This window comes from Zootoca vivipara, chromosome 3, assembly GCF_965207765.1.
Source record: "Zootoca vivipara chromosome 3, rZooViv2.hap1.1, whole genome shotgun sequence".
Classification (NCBI taxonomy): Eukaryota; Metazoa; Chordata; class Lepidosauria; order Squamata; family Lacertidae; genus Zootoca; species Zootoca vivipara.
The window spans coordinates 47,469,491-47,492,851 of NC_142586.1; the positions used below are offsets into that span (position 1 = coordinate 47,469,491).

At 41.1% G+C, this 23,361-nt stretch overlaps 1 protein-coding gene across 1 annotated transcript in view; it reads right to left on the bottom strand.

Annotated features, from left to right (window-relative positions):
- The window catches only part of PDSS2 (decaprenyl diphosphate synthase subunit 2), a 71,357-nt gene that overhangs the window by 14,870 nt on the left and 33,126 nt on the right, over positions 1–23,361 (bottom strand). The window contains exon 4 of the mRNA XM_035109292.3: positions 3,447–3,521. Coding sequence (XP_034965183.2) covers positions 3,447–3,521 — 75 coding nt within the window. The remainder of the gene's footprint in view (positions 1–3,446; positions 3,522–23,361) is intronic.

A 23,361-nucleotide genomic window follows, 5' to 3' on the forward strand; every position in this document is an offset into this window, starting at 1 on the left:
CCCTTGCGATAATTATTTATTTTTTATCTTTAACTTTCCTTTCCATATTTTTCCATATATAACTCAACACTTTCAAATTCATTCTTAACTCTTTGGATAGAGTGCCCCCCCCATTATTGTTGTTAATTTTACAATTCCTGGATTTTTTATGGAACCGAACAGCTTGGGTGCTTCAGAATGTGCCTTCTGTTGCTACAGGGCTATGGGGCTTCACTATTTGACCCCCCCCCCCCCAGGTTGGGATTTTTAAAGTAGCTCTGTGGGTCCCAGGGCGCAGAATCACCCACGAACCTTTCCTTTGTCTAAACAGACCTCTTCCCCCCTGACTTTGGAAGGCTGTGCTTCAAGGGTGATACCAGGGGTTTTTTAAGACCTGCGCCTCTTAAGGATTGTTACGGTCCATAACTTCCATTGCTTTCTACAGGGTTGGGGGTTTAAAGCACTGCCACCCGCACCCCACCCTGCAGGCGCTCGGAACTGGCAGCGCCAACAACGCGCCCAGCAGCGCGCAGAAGAGAGCACCGAGCATCCTGAGCCAGTGGGTCCCAGTAGTACCAGCACTTTTTTTAAAAAAAGACACCCCCTGAAAATAAGCCACTGTGTGTTTTTTTGAGGGAAAAAAGTTATAAGACGGTGTCTTAAAAAAGGGGAAACACGGTAAGATCACTTGGATATCCCTGATTAAAACCCACAGCTTACTCATGATCCTTAATCATGGCTTGCAATACTTGCCAACAATTCACAACAGTTAGTTACTACTGTCAGCTGGAGATAACTTTAAATATTTATGTATCCCAATTTCATGTGCCTTCATAATCCCAACCCAACTAGCTTAATTTATCCCAGTGAAATGCAACTACTAGGACTCATATGCAAGTATATTATTCACTTCAAGGCTACAGAGAAAAAGGTACAACAATTCTTCGAGGACTTCAAAATGAAAAGCATGGCCTGCTATATTTCTACATTTTAATTCTGATAAACTGCAGTGTGTCACATATACCACTTGGCACTACAAACATCAGTTAAATCTAAATCAGAACAATGCACAGACTTAAAAAATTGCCATTTGGATCACTCACTGTTTCAGCTATAAGTGAGATGATTCAACAATCTTTATTTTCCCATCTGTGTAGGAAAGAAGCCAATAAAATTATGAGTCTTCAGCAGCAACAAGACAGTTACCCTGCAAGCATCTTGCATGTGATTGATGTCTCACTTAGCAGATGTCTTACTGCTTGTTGAACATGACAGGACATATTTTATTGGTCTATTAATACATGCCTTTGATGTTTGTGATGAAAAGGGGCTAGAGTAAATGGGTCCATAAAACATATCCCGGAGTGCCTTAATCCTTTTATTTTACTCAAATTCCAGAGAAAACTATTTTTAAATTAAAAGAGGGACCTGTCTGTCCATTGCAGAATGCACCTTAAAGAGCAGTATACCCAAGGGAGGGAGGTAAATGAAATGGGAGTAAATTGTTTCCTTGCTACAATGTTATTTAGGGATGTACTTCAGTTTAGATGTGCCTTCTCTTAAGGATCACATGCTCATTGCTTCTTGAACTCTGTCATTAGAAGCACTCTACGACCCCATCGTCCTCCTCCTTTGTCTTTCTTGCAAGGGGACTGGAGCATGACTGAAACTATCGTCATATTGGGCCTTCAGAAGAATCCGAAACCAGGTGAAAAAGCAGCCAGGGCTATTTGGGAGCTTGGCCACTATGACAAAGAAACACTGATGACTAAAAAGAAATAGGGACAACCTGAAGCCACACTTGATGCAGCTGTTTCCAGGCAGGGCTAGCCTTGCATTTCAAAAGTCTTCCAGTAGCCATGAGGTTTATTTAACTTATTTAACTTATATTGCTTATTTAACTTATATGCAGAATTCATCATGCGAAAGGCTGGACTAGATGAATCCCAAGCCGGAATTAAGATTGCTGGAAGAAATATCAACAACCTCAGATATGCAGATGACACAACCTTGATGGCAGAAAGCGAGGAGGAATTAAAGAACCTTTTAATGAGGGTGAAAGAGGAGAGCGCAAAATATGGTCTGAAGCTCAACATCAAAAAAACCAAGATCATGGCCACTGGTCCCATCACCTCCTGGCAAATAGAAGGGGAAGAAATGGAGGCAGTGAGAGATTTTACTTTCTTGGGCTCCTTGATCACTGCAGATGGTGACAGCAGTCACGAAATTAAAAGACGCCTGCTTCTTGGGAGAAAAGCAATGACAAACCTAGACAGCATCTTAAAAAGCAGAGACATCACCTTGCCGACAAAGGTCCGTATAGTTAAAGCTATGGTTTTCCCAGTAGTGATGTATGGAAGTGAGAGTTGGACCATAAAGAAGGCTGATCGCCGAAGAATTGATGCTTTTGAATTATGGTGCTGGAGGAGACTCTTGAGAGTCCCATGGACTGCAAGAAGATCAAACCTATCCATTCTTAAGGAAATCAGCCCTGAGTGCTCCCTGGAAGGACAGATCGTGAAGCTGAGGCTCCAATACTTTGGCCACCTCATGAGAAGAGAAGAATCCTTGGAAAAGACCCTGATGTTGGGAAAGATTGAGGGCACTAGGAGAAGGGGACGACAGAGGACAAGATGGTTGGACAGTGTTCTCGAAGCTACGAACATGAGTTTGACCAAACTGCGGGAAGCAGTGCGAGACAGGAGTGCCTGGCGTGCTATGGTCCATGGGGTCACGAAGAGTCGGACACGACTAAACGACTAAACAACAACAACAACAGCCATGAGGTGGCCAGTAATTCCATGCAGGCAAGTGGGCAGGTGGAGGAGGGACGGATCTCCCCAACCCTTCCATGGCAGTCTACTTGGTTTCCATGCTAGCCGTGGAGGAAGAAAAGTCCCTCTGTGACCAGCATGAAAATGAAGCAAGCTGGCAGAGAAAGGATGGATTGCTCGCTCTTTCCTCTGCCAGTCTGCTTGACAGATAGTTTTTCCTTTTTAGCAGTGCGTTAACAGGCTAGCGGTCTGCATTTCCATGCTGGCTGCAGAATTGGGGGTGGGGGCCTTCATTTGCAGTCAGCATAGACCCAGAAGCTACTAGGCTCTTAGCAGGCTACTCATACATTTTGCAGGCTAGTGACTTCTGTGAGCTTATCTACAAGCCATGGCGATTTTTTTTTTCAGGCTGTAAGTGGGAGAATTGAATTTGCAGTTCTCCCCACAAAATACATATAACATGTCAGAGAAAATTCAACAGGAGATGATATAAAATTACATTTGGAAAAGATTTCAAACATTTGATTCACCTACCTACTACCTGAAATGGTACAACCCAATAACTGAAATATCATGAGGAGTTTCTAATTTAATTCAGTTTGTTCTGCCAGACTCACACACCACCTTTTTTAAAGTGGGAGGGAAAGAGTGATTTATGCACACACTTTGAGTTTTGTAATTATAGGAACTTACATTTTCCAAGTTTGAATTTTCATAATATATCCCTTGTATTAATTCACCAATGGCACTTGACATGATCTCTACCACCTGAAAGAAAAAAAAGAAATAATTGTTTTAAGTGGGTTGATTAATTACAGATATGTTAGAGTGCACCGAACTGAAAGAGCAAAGGAAACATTAATAAAAGATAACCTCTAAGTCGGAGCCTTGTGCTTAGCATTTCCTCTTCCCACTGCATTTCAAGTTAATGTAAACAAAAGCAAAATAATATATTTTTTAATGTATAAATTAAATAAGCTGCCTGTTATGTACACATTGCAAGATCCTCTGGAAAACGTTACAAACTCAAAAATTTATACCCACTGCAAAAAGGTCAAAGAGTCCATAAGCAGTTATATATGATTCATTTTCATACATTGGAAACACACTGTAGTTGTATTAAGTGTCTGCCCTGAGGGTCAACAGCAACACATGTATTGAAACTTTCACCAACATGCAGCTGTTCACATGATATTTAGAAAACTATTATCTTTAGGGTTCTCAGTTGTTCACATTAAAAAGCTGAATCAAATCCAACATTTAAAAACCAGCCATAGTCTCACTGGAACTACTGGAACTCCCTTAACTGGAACAATATACCAGAATTTACTGTAATATATTCAATGCAGTCGTATCAAGTGGGCACACCTTAAGGCTATCCTGCCTGCTCACAGGTTTACTCTCTTCGGTGATTAATTTCCTATGTATATAGAGCTGTATCAGATTCCCCATCTCCATTTCCTAAAATTTAGCCCATTTGTTATTGAATTAAAAAGATTTAGTTTCACTTTTTATCATTCTTGTAACTGAAGACAGCATGGCCAACAATAAAGCCCCCAAAAGCAACACAAATAAACTCCTTAACATTTTTGGTGATCCTTCTTATTGTTTTATTTGCAAACCTCCACCAGCCTTACTATATTTAGATGGCAATCCTATGTACATTTGTCTGGGAGTTAGCATTATGGAACAGAATGGGATTTGCTTCCAAGTAAGCATGCACAGATTGCACTCTTAGCCTCTTGCACAAACCTATGTACACACTTAGGCAAACAGTACCAATAAAATCCTTTTCTTAAAAAAGAAGACGCCTAGGAACTAATTTGTAAGGCCTATTTTAAAAGAGCCTTGTTTGGGGAGGGGAAAAAATAACCTTGCCTGTTCAGTAATCAGATACTTAAAGAAATATTGTAGCAATATGAGCTGCAGGGGAACTGAAAGGACAATGAAAGCCTGTAACCAAAGGTCTATGAAAGCCTGTAACCAAATGCTCAGTGTCAGATTGTATTACGGTTTATACAAGCAACATCTCAAGATTTCTCTGATGGCTGGGACACATAATACAGATCAATCACTCACTAAAAAATATTATGGTTTGTGAAACTGTTGGAGCCCAGAGACATGGCAGTAATACGAAGAAGAAGAATTTACAAAGACACTGAGTCCTACCTCTAAATGTCAAAGTGATAGTATGAGCTTTAACAATGCATCTAGCTGTGAATAGCCAGAACTTCATCCCCCCTCTCAAAACACACATCCAACCTTCTCTGAAACTCTAGACAAGACACAACTCAGCAAAAGATCCTTTACTTCTTATACACACATATAAGGAAGTGGCAGGTTTTCACTAATTTCAAGCTATGGTAATTATTTCATGAAGAATCAGAATTTATTTCTGTAAACATACAGCATTTTAACACCAACATCGACACTATATGAAATTCATAGGCATACAATATACTAAACTGTACAATTACTTCTTATACCCTAAGAGCACTTCTTTTCATCTGCAATGAATCTTTCTTGCAATAAAGCTACTGTTTATATATCCATAGAGTACGAGTCTATAAAAGGTTTCACATAAATACAATTGTGTTTTGCCCCTTAACAATCACCCTTTAAAGTTTTTATCTTCTCAGCAGCCTTGTTTAATGGTCACTAACATCCTACTGCAATTATAACACTTAACCCTGGCTTAGGGATCAGGAGTGGACCATAGGTCCCTATGTTCACAGACCCTTCATTCATGCACACGTTCCAACCTGTCTCTCACTCCTGTTTCAGCAAGGCATTATATAATCACTAGCCTTCACCAAAGAGAGATCTGATGCTCTCCTAACTCCAATTCAGAACAGTGGTCCACAGTTGGCATGGGGCAATTGCAGAAAATGCCTGCTTTCATAACCTTCCCACTATGATATACTGTAGGGTGCAGGACAACAAGCAGATTTCCCCCAAATGATCAAAGTGATTTTACAGGTCTACACAGGGGCAGAAGAACTTGAACATGGTCTGGTCACTGATCAACAACCAGTTCAGCTCAGGTATAGCATGTGTGCATCCATGTGTTGCACTCAACTGCGGGCCACGCCAGCTGCACCTTCTGAACCAATCCCAAAGGAATGCCAACATAATATTATGCCTGCACTGTGCCCTGCTGAGTCTATGGCTGAAGTGATATTTGAACTGGGGACCCAGAGCTCATACTTTTGGTTACTGTACTATACAAGGTCATATACTTCTTTCCCTCTCCACTTTCCCCAACCATCACCAGTGCTAGAAAGATGCTTCTGAAATCTGAAATATTCAAGAGTATAGTAAGTTACTTAATCAGAACTTTATACCTACTAGATAAAGGTTATATAAAATATGAAAAAGGCTACCTTCTCAATATTATTCATAGCATGATTAAGGTGCCAGGTAGTCTAGTGGTTATGGCTTTGTGTTTTCACCATAGTAGCCTGGGTTTAATTCCCAGGCATGGCAAACCACTTCAGGGAGGAGCTAAAGCTAAAGGTCTCGGATTCAACCCCTGGCATCTTCAGGGAGGTCTGGGAAAGACTCCTGTCTCTAATCCTGCAGAGTCTACTGCAATTCAGTGTGTAGACAATACCAAGGTAAAAGGGCCAACGATCTGGCTCAGTATAAGACATTGTTTCTTAGGTATACAGCAGGGATTTTCAATCTTTGAACTTCAGACAACACTTGCTCTGAGTTGTGATTTTGGTAAATTTCTGCACATTAGGTTTTTAGGATCTGCACCATTTGTGCAGAGTGCTGCCCAGGTGAATTGGACCTCAGTGTTGCTCTGCATGAAAAGCTCAGTCCAGAACATGCCCAACACTGCCCTGTAGCTGCAAATATTAAACAATGTTTGGGAATGGTAGGCAAGCTTTCTTTCATGGAGCCTGTCCATCATTTATTTTCTCATTGAGGATCACACCCCAGAAAAAAATTATGAGAAAAATCCAGGTTTTCTTGGAGCACAATTTGAAAACCACTGTTGAAGGACTATGCAAATTTTGGGGGACTCAGAATTATCAATCAAGTACATAGACTGAATATTACCATCACAGCAGGACAGTTAGACTAATATAACACCATATTTATGTTGCATTGACAATCTAGTAACAACTGTTTATAAAGATGGGGTGGGGAAGAAATTCTCTGAGCAACATTAGCAGAATATAGCTTTGGAATGCAAGAATAGGCATCTTACAGCTGAAGAAGGGGAAAAACAGATCTGCAATATTTCAATAGCTAATGTGTATTTTTCTCACTGAGATTCGGGCTGTGTAAATTATTTTTGCTATTGTCTCAGTTGGGATCATCTGGGCGACTCAAATAATTTCCATTTTCTTCTCCCTGTCCAGCCCCTCTCTCACACACCCCATCTAACTGTTTGGACAAAATAGTTACATCAAGCAATGAACGCAGCCTACCAAACTGTGAGTAGCCATCTTAAAGGCTGCAAGTACTTGAAGAATAAATAGCTTTTAAGAGCCTGAACAGGACAGGAGGGAGACAACATGCTGGTATGATGGAGCACTTGCACTCCTTAAATGATCTGAAAAAAAGTTAGCATTATAGAAAGCAGCGGATTGAGGCAAAAGTGTCCTGGGGAATTAACTGAAGAGAAATAAAGGAAAAAACGTTACAAGGGATGAACAAGAAAACTGCTTGTGCTGGACTCCCAAGTTCCAGATAGACTTGCTAGCTGAAGGCACACTTCACATTTCCAACTAACAATCTATGAGAGAGAGAGAGAGAGAGAGAGAGAGAGAGAGAGAGAGAGAGAGAGAGAGAGAGAGAGAGAATGTTTTAAAAGCAGAATTAAGTTCCCTGTGACCATGCCTAAAAGTCAATTCACCATTAAGATAGAACCTGCTGAGTTTTGGGGAAATGCTATTAGATACCAGTAATTTGACAATGACGATGATGATGACAACCACAACGACAACAATGTGAAGCTGCTTTTTAGAGTCTCATTCAGTTGCCTTCTCAAGTTGCCAATAACTTTGCTTCCTTGTTTCTTAAGGATATGTTTTCTTTTACTCTCCTAACCTACCGCTTCAGCAAGGGTGGGTAACTGCAGCCACCTGAGCCTCTCTGAACTCTGGTCTCTCCCAAGTTATAGCCTGTACTAGCCCAGCTTCACACCCACCACGAGTGTTTTTGCCTGACTAGAATGTATCCTTGAACACTGGTAATACCTACTGCTTCTCTGGATGGAGGGCAAAGAGGGGTGTGTGAGTGTGTGTGTGTAGAAGCCTACTGAAACAAATACATTTACATCCATTGCTCTTCCCACATACCACGCACCACTGGCATTTGACCCTTGGAAGCTTGCACAGAAGAGATTGAGGTCCTTGAGCTGCAAAAAGTTCCCCACCCCAGGCTTAAAGCTTTGTCACACACTACTTTTTATTCCTTGGCTGCCTGTCCAAAGGGAATTGCCTCTATAAGACCAGACTAAAAATATTTTTGTAAATAAAGAATAAATGCACTTAATAGAAAAACGCAGGTATCCCCTAGTGCAGAAACTTGCAATTTGTCGACTGTGCACTACATGACCCCAATGCTGAAAAACAGGGCTCCAATTAGAATTTTGAAAATGCACCTGAAAAGTTTCCAAACACAAACAAAATGAAGCCTTTATTATTTATTTTGTTCACCTCCAGACTTTAGCTGATTTGTTAAGTAAGGTCCTGAAGAGGACCTTTACAATTATAATCTTGTCTGGCACGGTTCTTACATCTTCTTGGAAATATAGAACTTGATATGTATCATTGCCATATTGATATAGTAGATCTCAAGGCAGTAATGTATCAGAGATTTAGTAAGCATGTGAATTATAAGATTAGTATTAAACTGTTGCAATAAATACTGTCTTATGTTTAATGATCTTCCAGGAAGTTTCATCTACTCAAGGGCTTTGCCCCCTATTATGACTTCCTATCATAATGTGCAAGTTTTCCTCTAGGTCAATGAAACGAACTTGGACTAATGTTTTCCACCAGCAGATAAAAAGTGTGTAGTGTCAACAATGGAATAGACTCCCACGAGAGGTGGTGGGCACTCCTTCCCTGGAGGTTTTTAAGCAAAAGATGGATGGTCATGTATGAATAATTGGGATTTCTGCATTGCAGGGGATTGGACTAGATGACCCTCAGGGTCCCTTTCAACTCTACAGTTCTGTGATTCTGTGTAAATAGGCTCTCTTGGTACATAGGAAGCTGCTTATACTGAGGCAGACAATTGGGTTCATCAAGCTCAGTATTGTCTACATGGACTGGTAGCTGTTTTCCAGGGTTTCATGCAGGGGTCTTTCCTAGCCCTACCTAGAGATGCTGGGGATTAAACCTGCATACTGAGGCTTGCTTAATACTGATCAGATTTACAAGAACTCACAAGGAGAGGTTAGGGATTCACCAGATAATCCAAGTTTTTTTTTTAATTTAATCTTTTTATTTTATTTGCTGCAAAAAGAGAGGTTGTCAGGCACCTGGAAGGTCTCACCAACAGAGCTGCATTCAGCTTATGGAGTCACAAGTTTAGCAGGCTTGGTCCCACATCAATAAATAATGTTTAAGGTAGAAGTGCCAATTAGCACCCAATACATTAAACAGAAGTGTTTAGGAAAGTGTCACAGCTCAGTGCTCTCCATGCAAAAGGTTTCAGGACCTATCCCTGGAATCTCCAAGGAAGGCTGGGGCAGGCTTCTGGAGAACTGCTTCCATTCAGAGCAGAGAACACTGAGCTAGATGAACCCATGGTCTGACATCCTCTACCTCTTTTGTTCAATTAACAAAATGGAACATTAAGTCCAAGATTAGTTAACAGTGCTTGGATCCCAGACTAATATAAAAGGCACCTGGGAATGTGAAGTTCAATGACGACAAGATTTTGCAAGTTTCATTCTGTCAGTTTCAGTCTGTACAGAACAGCAGCACATGAAGAATCTACTTAATTATAGTCCCCCTTCCTTAAAACCTGACTCAAGAAAATATTTTAAGACTTCTTACACCATGAAGCAGGAAAATGCATTACAGATCTTCCTGTCCCTTCAGATAACAGGTGATCAAAGACATCTTAATCTTTCCTATTAGTTGCTTCTCAGGAAGGTTTAGTTTGGCACTTAAGCATTTGCTGCAGTAGTAAAAACAATCACATACAAATTTATTACTTTTTTCCTGAATACCAAAGCACCATTAAAAACCATTAAGAAGACAGCAGAATGCTCTCTAGGGAAGATTTATCTTCCCTTTATAGGCTGAAAGGGTGGGAAATTTATTCAAGCAAGAACCTCAGTAATCAATTGAAGCGAATATATATATATATATAAATGTCTGTCTGCCTGTCTGTCTCTCTCACACACATCCTTAATCCATAGTGCTAACACTAGATTAACAAAAGTAAACCCTTTAGAAAAAATGGAGATGTCATTCGTTTGCCTATAATTCATATATCTCATTTTAGCACAAGTTTGGCATAGGACATTCATTTTCATTTTAGTGAGCCACTTTTTATCACCATCATTGTAATCATTATCATGCACTGGAGTCTACTTTAGACATAGGATAATGGGTATGCTCCTCGATTCAGCCCTGAGCCCAGATTTCTGCAGTGGCCATTCCTGGAGGTGTCTGATCTGACTACAGTGACATATTACATCCCATTTGGATCACTGTAACATGCTCTATATGGAGCTGCCTTTGAAAACTACTCAGAAACATTAACTGACCCAAAGAGCTGCAAGCAGTCTGTTGACCCGGGCTGGTTATAGGGAGCACACAACACCCTTGTTAAAAAAGCTCCACTGGCTATTCAAAGTGGTGGTTATGGTCTATAAAGCCCTAAAAGGCTGAGGTCCATGCTGATGGACCATATTATTCCATATGAACCTTTGTCTTTCTCCAAACCAATAACAGACCTTCTTAAAACATCCATATATATTACACACACACACACACACACACACACACACACACACACACACACACAAAGAAACAGCCATATAAGATATACAGTAACAGAAATTTTCATTGGAGCGCCTTCCCGCTAAACCTACCACGTTCTGAGCTCTTCAGGAGACACCCTTCTTTCATTCCCACAGGCACATTTGGTGGGAATGAAGGAGGTAGTCTTCCCAGTGGCAGATCCCAGACTTTGGAGCTTAGGGCAAGGAAACAAGCTGGAAGATGACTTGAATGCAAGTGGAGGAAAACTGGTTGAATGCAACTGAACACAGGTGAGGGTTCATCATCGAGCCTACCTAGTGGCAGTGAAGGCAACGGTACCACCTCTCCTCATATGAACCAACCCAGACCTTGCGATCATCATCTGAGGCCTTTCTTTGTGTGTCTTCTTCACAAGAGGTCTGGAGGGTGGCGACCAGACAACAGGTCTTTTCTGCAGTGGCTTGTTTGTGGAATGCTCTCTCCAGGGAGGTTTGCCTGGCACCTACATTACATCTTTAGGTGCCAGGTGAAAATGGTTCTCTTCAACCAGGTGTTTGGCTGATAACATTCTATGCCTTTTTAAATGTTTGTGGGAATGGGGGGTTATTGGTTTGTTTTTGTATGTACTTTGGATTATCATTTTGTATTTTTCTGTTGTGAACTATCCTGGGATCTTTGGATGAAGGTCAGTGTACAAATTTAATAGGCAACAACAACAAATTTAATAAGCAGCAACAAAAAATCTCCTTTCCTAGAGCGGCTAGACTTGCTCCTTCTTTGTTGTCCTTATACCAGCAGGTGAAACCTGTTTTAATCTGGCAGGTTTTGGGGAACTGACTGCTTTTAAGGAATGGACTCACGATGGTATGCTGTACTGTTGCTGTTTTTATCTGAATTTTAATAGATCTATTTTTACATTGTTTCATTTTTCAACCATACTCTGTTCTATGTCCTTGGTTATGTGTATTTTACCTGTATTTTTTAAATTTTTGTAAGCTACCTTGAGTCCTGGTTCTTTGAAAAAGGTAGGATATGTACTGTATATAAATGGGTTTGATAGCCTATTTGTATTGGGCTTGAAGATTGACTGTTTTTTCCAGGCTTATTATTTAGTGTTGTAAACAATATTACAGTGCATCATTATAACACATCCCAAAGTGAAAGATTTAAGGTAGTAGGGCTGAGAAGGATGTCTGCCTGAGACCTGCCAGTAGTAGTGGGATAACAGGACTGTGCCAGACAACCCACTAATTTAAATCTGTATATTAGCTACATCCACACAGGTTTCAGAAATAAGACTATTCCTAGATCAAATGATGCCTTAGGCAAGGAGCATCTCTCTCCCACTGCTCCACAATTGGTTCATCTTTTGAGTACTTTTTTATTATATTTGGAGCTCATTTCAAAACTTCTGAGGCATGATTTGAATGACAATAAATTTGCACATACATCTGATCACAATTACGCATGCTTTTTATTGAATGGATACCGAAACTGTAAAATTCTGCACATTTTTTTTAGGTTCACAATGCTAACTACACAGGTCAGTGTTGCCAGCTTTACAAGTGCAGATGAACCGATTGCACTATTCATTTCAGCTGCTGAGTGTATAGTTGAGTAGACAGCCCATGACAGACGCCCCAGGCAGTCACCTGGGTCTCCTGTTCCTAAATTCAGCCCTGAACAAGAGATCCAAATCCAAAGAGTTTAATTCTGGGCAAGTTACCAGCCTATGTGTAGATGGGTTGTTGTTGTTGTTGTTGTTGTTGTCTTCAGGCAGAGAGTTACACAGCATCTGGCAAGGTAGATTCCCAACACTTATTACTCACTTTGCTTTTCTCACAACATATTCCCATTTTTATAGGAGGAAAGTTCCATTCAAGTTTCTATAAAATTATGATAATATTATGTTGACAATGAAGGTAACAGTGATCTCGTGAGTCTGGTGTATTTTGAAACAATGACAAACATTTTTATTGCAATTCATGCTGTCCAAAATTTTAAAGATACCAAAGGAAAATCGGCCAGAAGGGATCAATTAACACCCATTAAGGAATGTCTATTGTTATGAAGATGGAATCTACAATAATGCACAACTAGGAAGAAACAAAATTAAGTGGGTCTGGAAACTTAACCTTTGGTTCTATCAGGTCTATAGTTTCAAGGGAAACTATAATTACTATACAGAACTGCATCTGAAATCCTTCTCAGCAATGAGCATCGCAGAATACTGGCTTGAATCCAACAAAGCCCTAGCACAGGCAAAAGTCACTTGCTCATTCAACAGGGCAGAGTCGTTTCTGATTTCTGTCAATTATTTTCCCCTTCTCACCCCTTCACACAGTATCTAATACTATTCCAGAGGATCCCTCATCACTTAGAAGCAGCTTTTCAAGGGGCACAGGGGCTGCAGCAAGGAGGAGGAGGTAAGAAATTGTGTTCAGCAAACAGAACTGATCAAGCATCTAATACTTTTTCTAGACTGTACTTTCAATGTTCACATTTTGCCCCCAAATTCTTTTTTCAGGACAGAGGGTGGTCTTATACAAGCAGAATCATATCTGTATAATGAAACTGCTGATAAAACCCTGTTATTATTGACACTGGGGGGGGGGGAGGTGCCAGCATACTGTGGTAATTACAGCTTCACCACAATATTCCATTTATCAGAGAGAACTGCTTATCTTCCCATTTAAATACAGGAATATTAGAATAGCTCTGTTGGATCACGCTAATAGCTCATCTAGTCCTGCATCCTGTTCTCACAGTGGCCAGCCGGATATCCATGGGAAACCTACAAGCAGGACCTAAGCACAGCACAGCAACACTCCTCCTTTTGTTGTTTCCAGCAACTGGTAAATTTAGCCACTACTACATTTATTGACAGAATCTTAAGATTACTTGAAATTCATCTAGGTCAAACAAAAATAAACTTCAAGTCAAAGTTGGCATGCTGTTATTGCAAACGTTTTTTGTATTAAGAACGTTAGGTAAAGATAAAGGACCCCTGAATGGTTAGGTCCAAAGGTGACTATGGAGTGTGGCACTTATCTCACTTTTCAGGCTGAGGGAGCTGGCATTTGTCCACAGACAGCTTTCCTGGTCATGTCGCCAGCATGAATAAACCGCTTCTGGCGCAACGGAACCCCGTGATGGAAACCAGAGCGCACGGAAACACTATTTACCTTCCAGTTGCAGCGGTCCCTATTTATCTACTTGCACTGGTGTGCTTTCAAACTGCTTGGTTGGCAGTAGCTGGGACAGAGCAATGGGAGCTCAGCTCATTGTGCTGATTCAAACTATAATTATTTGGGGGGAAGGGCAGGGTATGAATTTAATAAATAAATAATACAATTACGTTATTATTCAATCTCAAAAGCAGAAGATTCACAATGTGATGCATAACAGAAAAACAAACCATGTCACTATTATAACAGCGAACTACAGTACAACTCCAAATCCCTTATATGGGGCCAATTAAAATCTAATATTTATTTGACAGCACTGTACTTTCAACATGGAAGAAGTCACATTTCAATGTTACACATGACTTGCCTTAATTCCCAGATGAAATATATTAGCTTGAATTAAAATTCAGCACGCCGCTAACAGATAACAGCAATCCGTTCTCTTAGCAAATATAAGGGCACTAAGGCTAAATAAGGACAGCTAGTTTTCAAAATGGTCACAAATATATGGTAATGTCTTGTTATTCAGCAGATAATGACATTTCTCTGACAACTTTTACAGCCCAAGCTTTAATTATTTTTAACCTTAAACAAGCAAGCAAGCAAACTGCTCTGACCAACAATGGAGCTGATGGGCTTTCTGGATTGTGTGTGTGTGTGTATATGCACACACACACACAAAACAACAACAATCCTCTACATCTTTGTAGGCCATTTACATCTAAGAGAACATGCTTCCATATTGCTGGCCCAACTGAGCCTTCACAAATGATGGTGTCTTGCAGGAGCAGTATGCAGTTATAGTTTGCCCCTGGAAGAAGGCACTAATATAGGATTGCTAACATGCACTGAAGATCAAACCTATCCATTCTTAAGGAAATCAGCCCTGAGTGCTCACTGGAAGGACAGATCCTGAAGCTGAGGCTCCAATACTTTGGTCACCTCATGAGAAGAGAAGACTCCCTGGAAAAGACCCTGATGTTGGGAAAGATTAAGGGCACAAGGAGAAGGGGACGACAGAGGATGAGATGGTTGGACAGTGTTCTCGAAGCTACCAACATGAGTCTGACCAAACTGCAGGAGGCAGTGCAAGACAGGAGTGCCTGGTGTGCTCTGGTCCATGGGGTCACGAAGAGTCGGACACGACTAAACGACTAAACAACATGCACTGAAAAAAGCTCATTTAGCACTATAGTGAGACTATCACTGCATGAAGCCGTACTGAAGAAGAAGCAAAAGCACTCTTGTTACTTGCTACTCCCCCACCCCACCCCTCCTGCATGCAGGAGGTTTCAGGTTCAATCCCTGGCATCTCTAGGTAAGGCAGGGAGAGACCTCTTTCTGAAACACTGGAGAGCCACCACCAGTCAGAGTAGACAATACTGATCCAGATGAACCAATTCTCTGATTTAGTATAAGGCAGCTTCCTATGCTCCTCTGTGTGTGACATCGCTACATCTCATGAAGTTGGCTGAGGAACTTGTTGGAATTAAGGTGACCAAACAGCTCTTCAATAGGTTGTGGAAGGCAATGTGTGTGTGTGTGGGGGGGAGGAACCACACTTAGCACTGGTATTAGACTCAGAACCTTATTTCTCTGGTTGGTATATGTAACACCCCCTTGTTGGTGATGTTCACAACACAGCCAGTAGGAGGCAGAGATATCCAAGAATAAAGACTGTGCTTAAGACAGGGACCAGCTCCACCATATATCTGCCTACAGAAGGGAGTGGGTGGCACTGTGGTTTAAACCACTGAGCCTCTTTGGCTTTGCTGATCGAAAGGTCAGCAGTTCAAGTCCGTGCAACAGAGTGAGCTCCTGTTGCTCTGTTCCAGCTTCTGCCAACCTAGCAGTTTGAAAGCACACCAGTGCAAGTAGATAAATAGGTACCGCTACAGCGGGAAAGTAAACGAGCATTTCCGTGCACTCTGGCACTCATCACAGTGTTTTGCACAGGACACAGAAAGCTGTCTGCGGATAAACGCTGGCTCCCCTGGCCTGAAAGTGGAGATGTGCGCGGCACCCCATAGTCGCCTTTGACTGAACTTAACCGTCCAGGGGTCTTTTACCTTTACCTATTCCTGCTTGCATTCAGTTCCTGACAGCATGGCATCTTTCTTGGTCACATTGTTAATGCGGCCCTTTACTTCAAGATGTACAACTTGGCTGCCCCTCTGTATTGTTTCATAACATCCCTTCCTCACCTCAATTATGCTGTTCTGTGCATGGCTGCTATTTGGAGCTTTATATTATAGTGCTTCAATTTTTCCTACCTTTTTCTCTCTTTGCCATCCCTTGGGTGTTTCTTTTCCAAAAAGATTTTTTGTAACTACTTGCTTATCCTTATTGATCAACAATGCACAGGCAAACAAACTATGTTGTAGTGAGACACCCAAATGTCCAGGCCCATCAAGTCATTTCCTTCCTTCTATGGCACAGGGATCTGGCATGTCAGCTGCTGCCAAAATGACAGTTAATCCAAACAGCCCCGTCACCTGGGGGCAGAAACAGCCAGGAGAAGGAAACATAATGCCAGATTTATTCCCACAGCTCCCTCTCTTTTCTACAGTTAGGTGAATAACTGGGTCACAAAGGTGGGGGTGGAATAAAGTCTTACGTTAAAAACCTCCAGGGGCCTTTCCCACAGAATAAAGCTACTTCCTGGGATGCGAAAGAATATGTGCACATGAGAGAGAAATCAATTAACACAGATGTTTTGAATTTGATTTGTTTACAATCACTGACACCCCAGCCAATTCTTCAAGTCAGTGGCAGGGCTATGATGTGGCAAAATGTCAAGGATGTAGCAAACAATCCCTTATATTTAACATGTTCAACTCCACAGTTAAAACTAAATTACCCTTAAACTCACTATGGCCACAAAGAACACATCTGTGTTCTCTTCTACTAGATTTATCCTCAGTTTGTTTTGTTACAGAAATAACACCCTTCATGGAGGGCAGATGCCTTTCCTCTCTTTTTTTTTAGGGAAGCCCTAAAAATGGGCAGTAGCCCATCTACTGCCAACATTTTCACTGGAAGTTTATTCAGACAGAGATCAGCTTTCAGCTTTGCCAGTTAGTCTACAACAGGGATGAAGAATCTTTTTATAACTAGGGTCTCAGTTCCTTGCGGTTAACCCGCAGGGGCTCCACAACAGCAGTGGATTAAGCTGGGCCTTTTCTCTCATCCCCCTTCTTTCATTCTCCTCTTTTGTTCTTCCCATTCTTTCTTTATCTCTCCCATTTTCTCTCTCCCCTTCTGGGCTAGGCAGAGGGAAAGAGGCTACTCTTACTTCCTGCCTAACACAGAAATGCAGAGGGTTGGGGACTTGCAGCACAGTGAAGGGGATGCAGCAAGGGGGCACCATAGGTCAAATGTGAACATGAAGGGGGCTAGAATTGGCCTTGAGGTTGGCAGTTCCTCAGTCCTGCTCTACAATGCACCATGTACAATAACCAACAAGAAGCTACTATGAGCTAGTTTGTAATAGAACTATGAAGAGTTTGGATCCCAGTCCTAATCATACATACTCATAAGCAACCGCTACAACCTTTGTACTCCAATGTCAGCCCATATTGTACATTATTTGCCGTGATACAGGTAAACCCTTCCTATAATGGGAAGGGAAATTAAATCAAAACTCAGCTCAGAATTGCTCAGCAAAATCAGTTTGCTTAAGGAACCAAAAAGTTTATTAGATTCTGCGCAGAAGGAAGATCTGCTTGCATAAATATCTGATGTTTATGTAAACAAATAGCTTATTTAGTAAGCAGCATATTTATGCCTTAAGGAATACATAAGCTAGCATACGGAAATTCAGCCACAATATAAGTAGTACATCTGTGCTACTGGTTATTTATAAACAGTTAATGTTCAATGAAACAATATTGCCTTGTGTATAGCTTCAGCTGACAGCCACATGTGCCAAACCCAAGCGTTTCACACAACATACCAAACTCTCCATTTGCTGGAGTCTCCACCTGTACTGACAACCCAGCGCTTTGATATCAAAGGTTGACATGGGTTGGGTAATATTCAAAAATCCAGACCAACCTAAATTTATATAGCTGCCGCTACAATCCATAGAGGTGAAAAGCTGAAGGAATTTCTTACTCACACTGTGTTCTTCTCCCCACCCCCCCAACCCCACCCCAACATGAACCTCTTTAATTCTCTGTTAAGTCCTTAGTAATTATCTGACAAGGCTCCTGTGTCAAAGGCTGGCGTGTAATAGCACAACAATTACTTTACTACTGCTCAGATATGACATAACTATACTGTTGCATAACATACTGTATTCAAAGTAACGCTAAGGAGATTTTGTTGTTGGGCAAGCAGAAATTCCTCTCCTCTCTCGCGGGCTGTTCAGTGGGTTTTCTTGACCCTTTAGAGCAGATCTGGGGGTGATGCAGGGGCACATGGGCAGAAGACAGGGGGGGTTCCCATTGCACTAGTAGGAGTAGGTGTGCCGGCTTCTGCTAGCTCAACAATTAAATTGAAGATGGCCCATAGCTTTTAAAGAGTAGCAAAATGAAATTTGCTATTTAGTTCTACTGGCACCAAATTCCAGGACAAAATGCTAAAATGATTAGCCAGTAGAAACCAAGAAACTGCAAACCAGAAGTAACCTGGACTTGCCATAGTAGCTCTAATATACTCCCTTTCATAAGCTTTATCCACATCATGTAGGCAATAAATGCATATAAGAAATTAATATCTTAATAATAATCTTTATTGCGGTCCAACGGCCCATAACATGGATTAAGAATAAAATATGGATTCATACAGACATCCCCCCAGGGAAGGGAGACCGAAGCATTATTTGTTTAGTCATGGGTATGTTGATCTTTGATTCATATGACTACTGAAAGAAGCTTTGCCACGGCCACTATGATATCACTGGACTTGTCCAGAAGTTAAAAATTAATAAATTAGCACAGACTAATTGGAAGTTGTCCTTGAAGCATCAGCAAATATCATGAAGATCATTCATGTTTACAGTTCATTCCCTTAAATTAAAGATTTATGATGATACAATCTATTTTTCACAGTATTTATAAACCAAAGACTTAATAAGGCACCTCAGAAGAACACATGGCTGAGACAACTATATGCACCGTTTATTATACATTCTGATGCATATGGCAGGTTTCCGTGCAGTTCATGTAATAAATCACTTATTTTAGATAACGTTGAAAATAGGCTAAGCCACACATAAATCTGCACACAAAGCTCCCTTCTGGCATGAGACAAATGGGGCAAAAGAAGAAATTACAAGTGCTGGCATTCATATCCATTTCCTTGTCATTAGGATTTAACATTCAAAATAAGAACATAAAAAAGTCTTATGGATCAGGCGAAAGGTCCATCTAGTATAGCACTCTGTAGTCTCAGTGGCCAACCATATGCCCACTTTAAGTTCCCCAAAAGAATCTGAGCACAACAGCCCTCTTCTCACCTGCAATACAATAGTCTGTTTGAGCCAAGGCCACCTACATGCCTCCAGGTTCAATGTGTGTGGCTTCCAAGAAAACTTGCCTTAATTTTTTCATATAAATTTGAAAAATAGTACCACAGTTCTTCACAAATAAACTGTACCTTGAAAGCCCCATTTTGGGGGGATCAGCTCACAGTTGTGCAGCTTCTTTTGCAAAGAGGAAAAGCCCCATTTTTAATGGATCAGCTCAAAGTTGTTGAGTTTACTTTGCAAAGGGAAAAAATCCTGTTCAACTCACAGTTCTGCAGCTTCTGATAATCTAATCAGCCAGATAATCCAATCATCCAGTCACATGTTACTGGGAAAACAAACAGCCTCCCTCTGCAGAACATTCAACAATGGAGGCCTGGGCAAGGGGGCGGGCCGGAAGGGAGCTAGCATCCCTTTATCTCTCTGTCCAATCTCTTGTAATCAGCTGCTGAGCGGCTTCCTCTTTCCCTCCTTGGCCTTTAGCTCTCTCTCTCTCTCTCTCTCTCTCTCTCTCTCTATATATATATATATATATGCACGATCTGCTTTTCGCCCCGAGCAATCCGGTTCCAGGGACCACGCACTCGCTCCATAAGACGCACAGAATTTCCCCTTACTTTTAAAGGAGGAAAATAAGTGTGTCTTATGGAGCGAAAAATACAGTATACAATGACGTTTCAACTGACACATACTGCACACACAAAAAGATAACAGAATAGGATTCCAGCAGAAAAAGAGTAGTTTCGTTTAGTTTTTTTTAATAAACATGATTTTTCCAGAAATATCCATTTGCTAAATAATACTGCTCACACGTTATTATGCAAAGTGGCATGTTCACACCAACAAAGAACTAAGAAAGCTATGACATTGACCTCATCACCAAGACAGACACTGATGTTTCCATGTGTCTTCCTTGCAAGTTTATGCAATCTGCAGTTTCATAACCGACATTTCAACGTAGGTTCAGCCCTTTGATAGTAGTTATATTCTACAGCAGTAATGCAAAGAGGTAACTTGTGACAAGATTAGCAGCAATTCCTATATTTAATGTTATTTAAAAATCAAAGTGTTACCTAAGGCAATTATCATGCAGCCCTTTAATATCTACAGGGAAAAGCCTAAGGGGAAAATAATTGACTCTGCTAATTTTACCCTTGGCAATTATAAAACAGCTCTGCATTTCATTATGACTGCAAATTTTCACATTTAATTATCTGGCTTGATAGAAATACAGAGATAAACGCATCATACAAAATCTCAGACAATTGCCCATAACACCATGATAGATTTAGTTTGGGATTGACAGTACAAAACAATAATAGAAATATTGGATGTAAAATATATTGCATATCACAACTGTAATCACTGAAACAAATATGTTCTTCCTCAATCACTGTGGTCTCTCATGACCAGTACGCTTTGTAATGTGTCACACACAATTATTTGTTTCACTGCACTTGTTAGCACATCCTAATATATAAAACTGGTCACTAGCTGGCTTCCCATGAATCTGCCTTGGAAGATGGTCCTACATGCTAGGAATGCAAGAAATTAAAAGCTCTCCACAGAGTCTGGGGTATAATAATAGCACTCTGTAGAGCAACCTGCAGGCCACACATGACCCTTGGCCACTCTCTGTACAGCCTGCCAAGCCCCAGGGAGTTCTGCCCATCTTTCCCTGCAGCTCAACTGATCAAGCCATCAGCTGGGCAGCTGGGAAAAGACTGATGCCAGCTATGCAGCTCAGCAGCACAGTAACAGCCATCTTTTCCATGCTGAGTTACAGGTTTCCTTCCAGCCCCCATGCTGAATCCAAGGGCTTGTAAGAGAGGAAGAAATAGCAATAGCAGCAGCAGCAGCAGCAGCTCTACCTGCTTTCCAACTTGAGGCAGACGTTCTTCATGGATTACATATCAGAATTGGAAAGGCAAAGTGGACAGATGTCAAGGGCTGTGTGCCTTCCAATTCATGGCCATCTGAAAATTTTAGGTGGTTTAAGAGTTAGCCCCACCTGGCTTTGAAATCACAGCAATTGGCTCCATTATTAGGCAAAATACTTCCTGCCTTACATGTACCATTAAAAACACATGTCTACTCAGAAGTAAAGCCCCACCGGGTCCAATGGGAAATACGGGATTACTGCAATGAGTATTTCACAAAGTGGTGGGTGTGGGAATGGGGGAGGACTTCATGGCTTTATAGACTTCATGCAAAATACACAAGTCTAAAAAACTCATCCTTCAAAATAATACCAAGTCAAGCCAGTGTAAGTTTCAAGGATTTTTACAGCTTATAGTCCAACTGTTCATGCTTTTTAAGATGCAAGAAAGAATGAGTTGATAAATAAACTGCCTGTATTCCACTTATGGTATATAGAAGGTATTAAAGTATTCAGGTGTCAAAAGTGGGAGAAAGTGTTAACATGTTTTGGCAGAACTTTCAGACATGCCGCTTAATTGCTTGAGAATACAAGCAGTTTTTAGGCTACTGTGCTTCAATTTACTACAGATCTGATTCAAAGCAAGCTTGAAATAATTACATGTTTTTGCTCAAGTACTTAAAGACAGAATAATGAGCAGCATTTTATCCATGTTTTTCATCAATCTGAGTAGGACCGAGAATGATTTATGGCTACTTTCCCCCTTGATTTTAATTGCAGATTTTATAAAAGACCAAGTTCATGCAATAGCTCTCTGTGCATCTTAGCATGCATGTACACAGAATACACTTGGCAGACAATACCACTTTTTGTTCTTGAGCACATGCTCACATAAAACAGGGTGTGAACCTGGTCATAACCAAGATGTCCAACCAGCCATTCCTGTGATCACTGTCACTCTAAAAATTCTATGCCTATCATGAATAGTATGTATGAACAGTCTACTCATTCACATTCTCCCATGATAACAGATGTCCAAGGATGGATTAGACTTTTCACAACAGTTCCAAGTGCTCTTAGAGGAAACTGCTTTTCTAGTTCCATTTCATTCAGGGTTTGGCACTGAAACTGCTTTGGTTGCCTGTATGTCGAAACGTTTCTCTGTTTATCCACCTCAGCCTCTTAGCAGCTTCTGATACCATCAACCATGGTACCTTTGTAGAGCAGTTGTCTGAATTGGGAGTGGGTGGCACTACTTCGTAGCGGTTCGGTTCCTGCTTGGATGGTAATTTCCAGAGAGTGATGCTTGGGGAGTGCTCTTCAGCCCTGTGGAGCCTTCAATGTGGGGGTCCTCAGGATTCAATGCTGTTTAACATCTACATGAAACTGCTGAGTGTGGCCATCTGGAGTTCTGGAGAACATTGTCAGCAATATGCTAATGACACACAGCTCTACTTCACCTTTACACCTGCAGGTGTAGCAGTGAATGTAATGGACCATTGTCTTGCCTCGGTAATGGACTGGATGAGAGCCAACAAACTGAAATGCATGAAGTAATCTAATTTTATCATTCTTTTATCATACTTAGATAACCTCTAGGTTAGAATACTTAGATAAATTATACTTATAATTTTTGCCTCTGAAGATGGTTTGGAAACTTCAGCTGGTGCAGAATTCAGTGGCTAGCTTGCTCACCAGGACAAGGCAGTTTGAGATATTACACTGATCCTGGTCCAACTACATTGGCTGCCAGTTTCCAGGCCCAATTCAAAGTGCTGGTTTTGACGTATAAAGCCTTAAACCGGCTCAGGAGAAGCAATACCACAGGGACAGTCTCTCCCCATATGAACTGACCTGGACCCTGAGATCATCATCTGAGGCCCTTCTTTGTGTGCCCCCTTCCATAAAAGGCCTGAAAGGTGTCAACACAAGAACATGTCATTTCTGTGGTGGCTCCGTTTGTGGAATGCTTTCCCTGGGAGGCTCCCCAGGCGCCTTCATTATTTATCTTTAGGCACCAGGTAAAAATATTACTCTATAAGCAGGCCTTCACCTGATTAAACATTCTATGGCCTTTTAAATGTGTTTGTGGGAAGGGGGGTTATTGGTT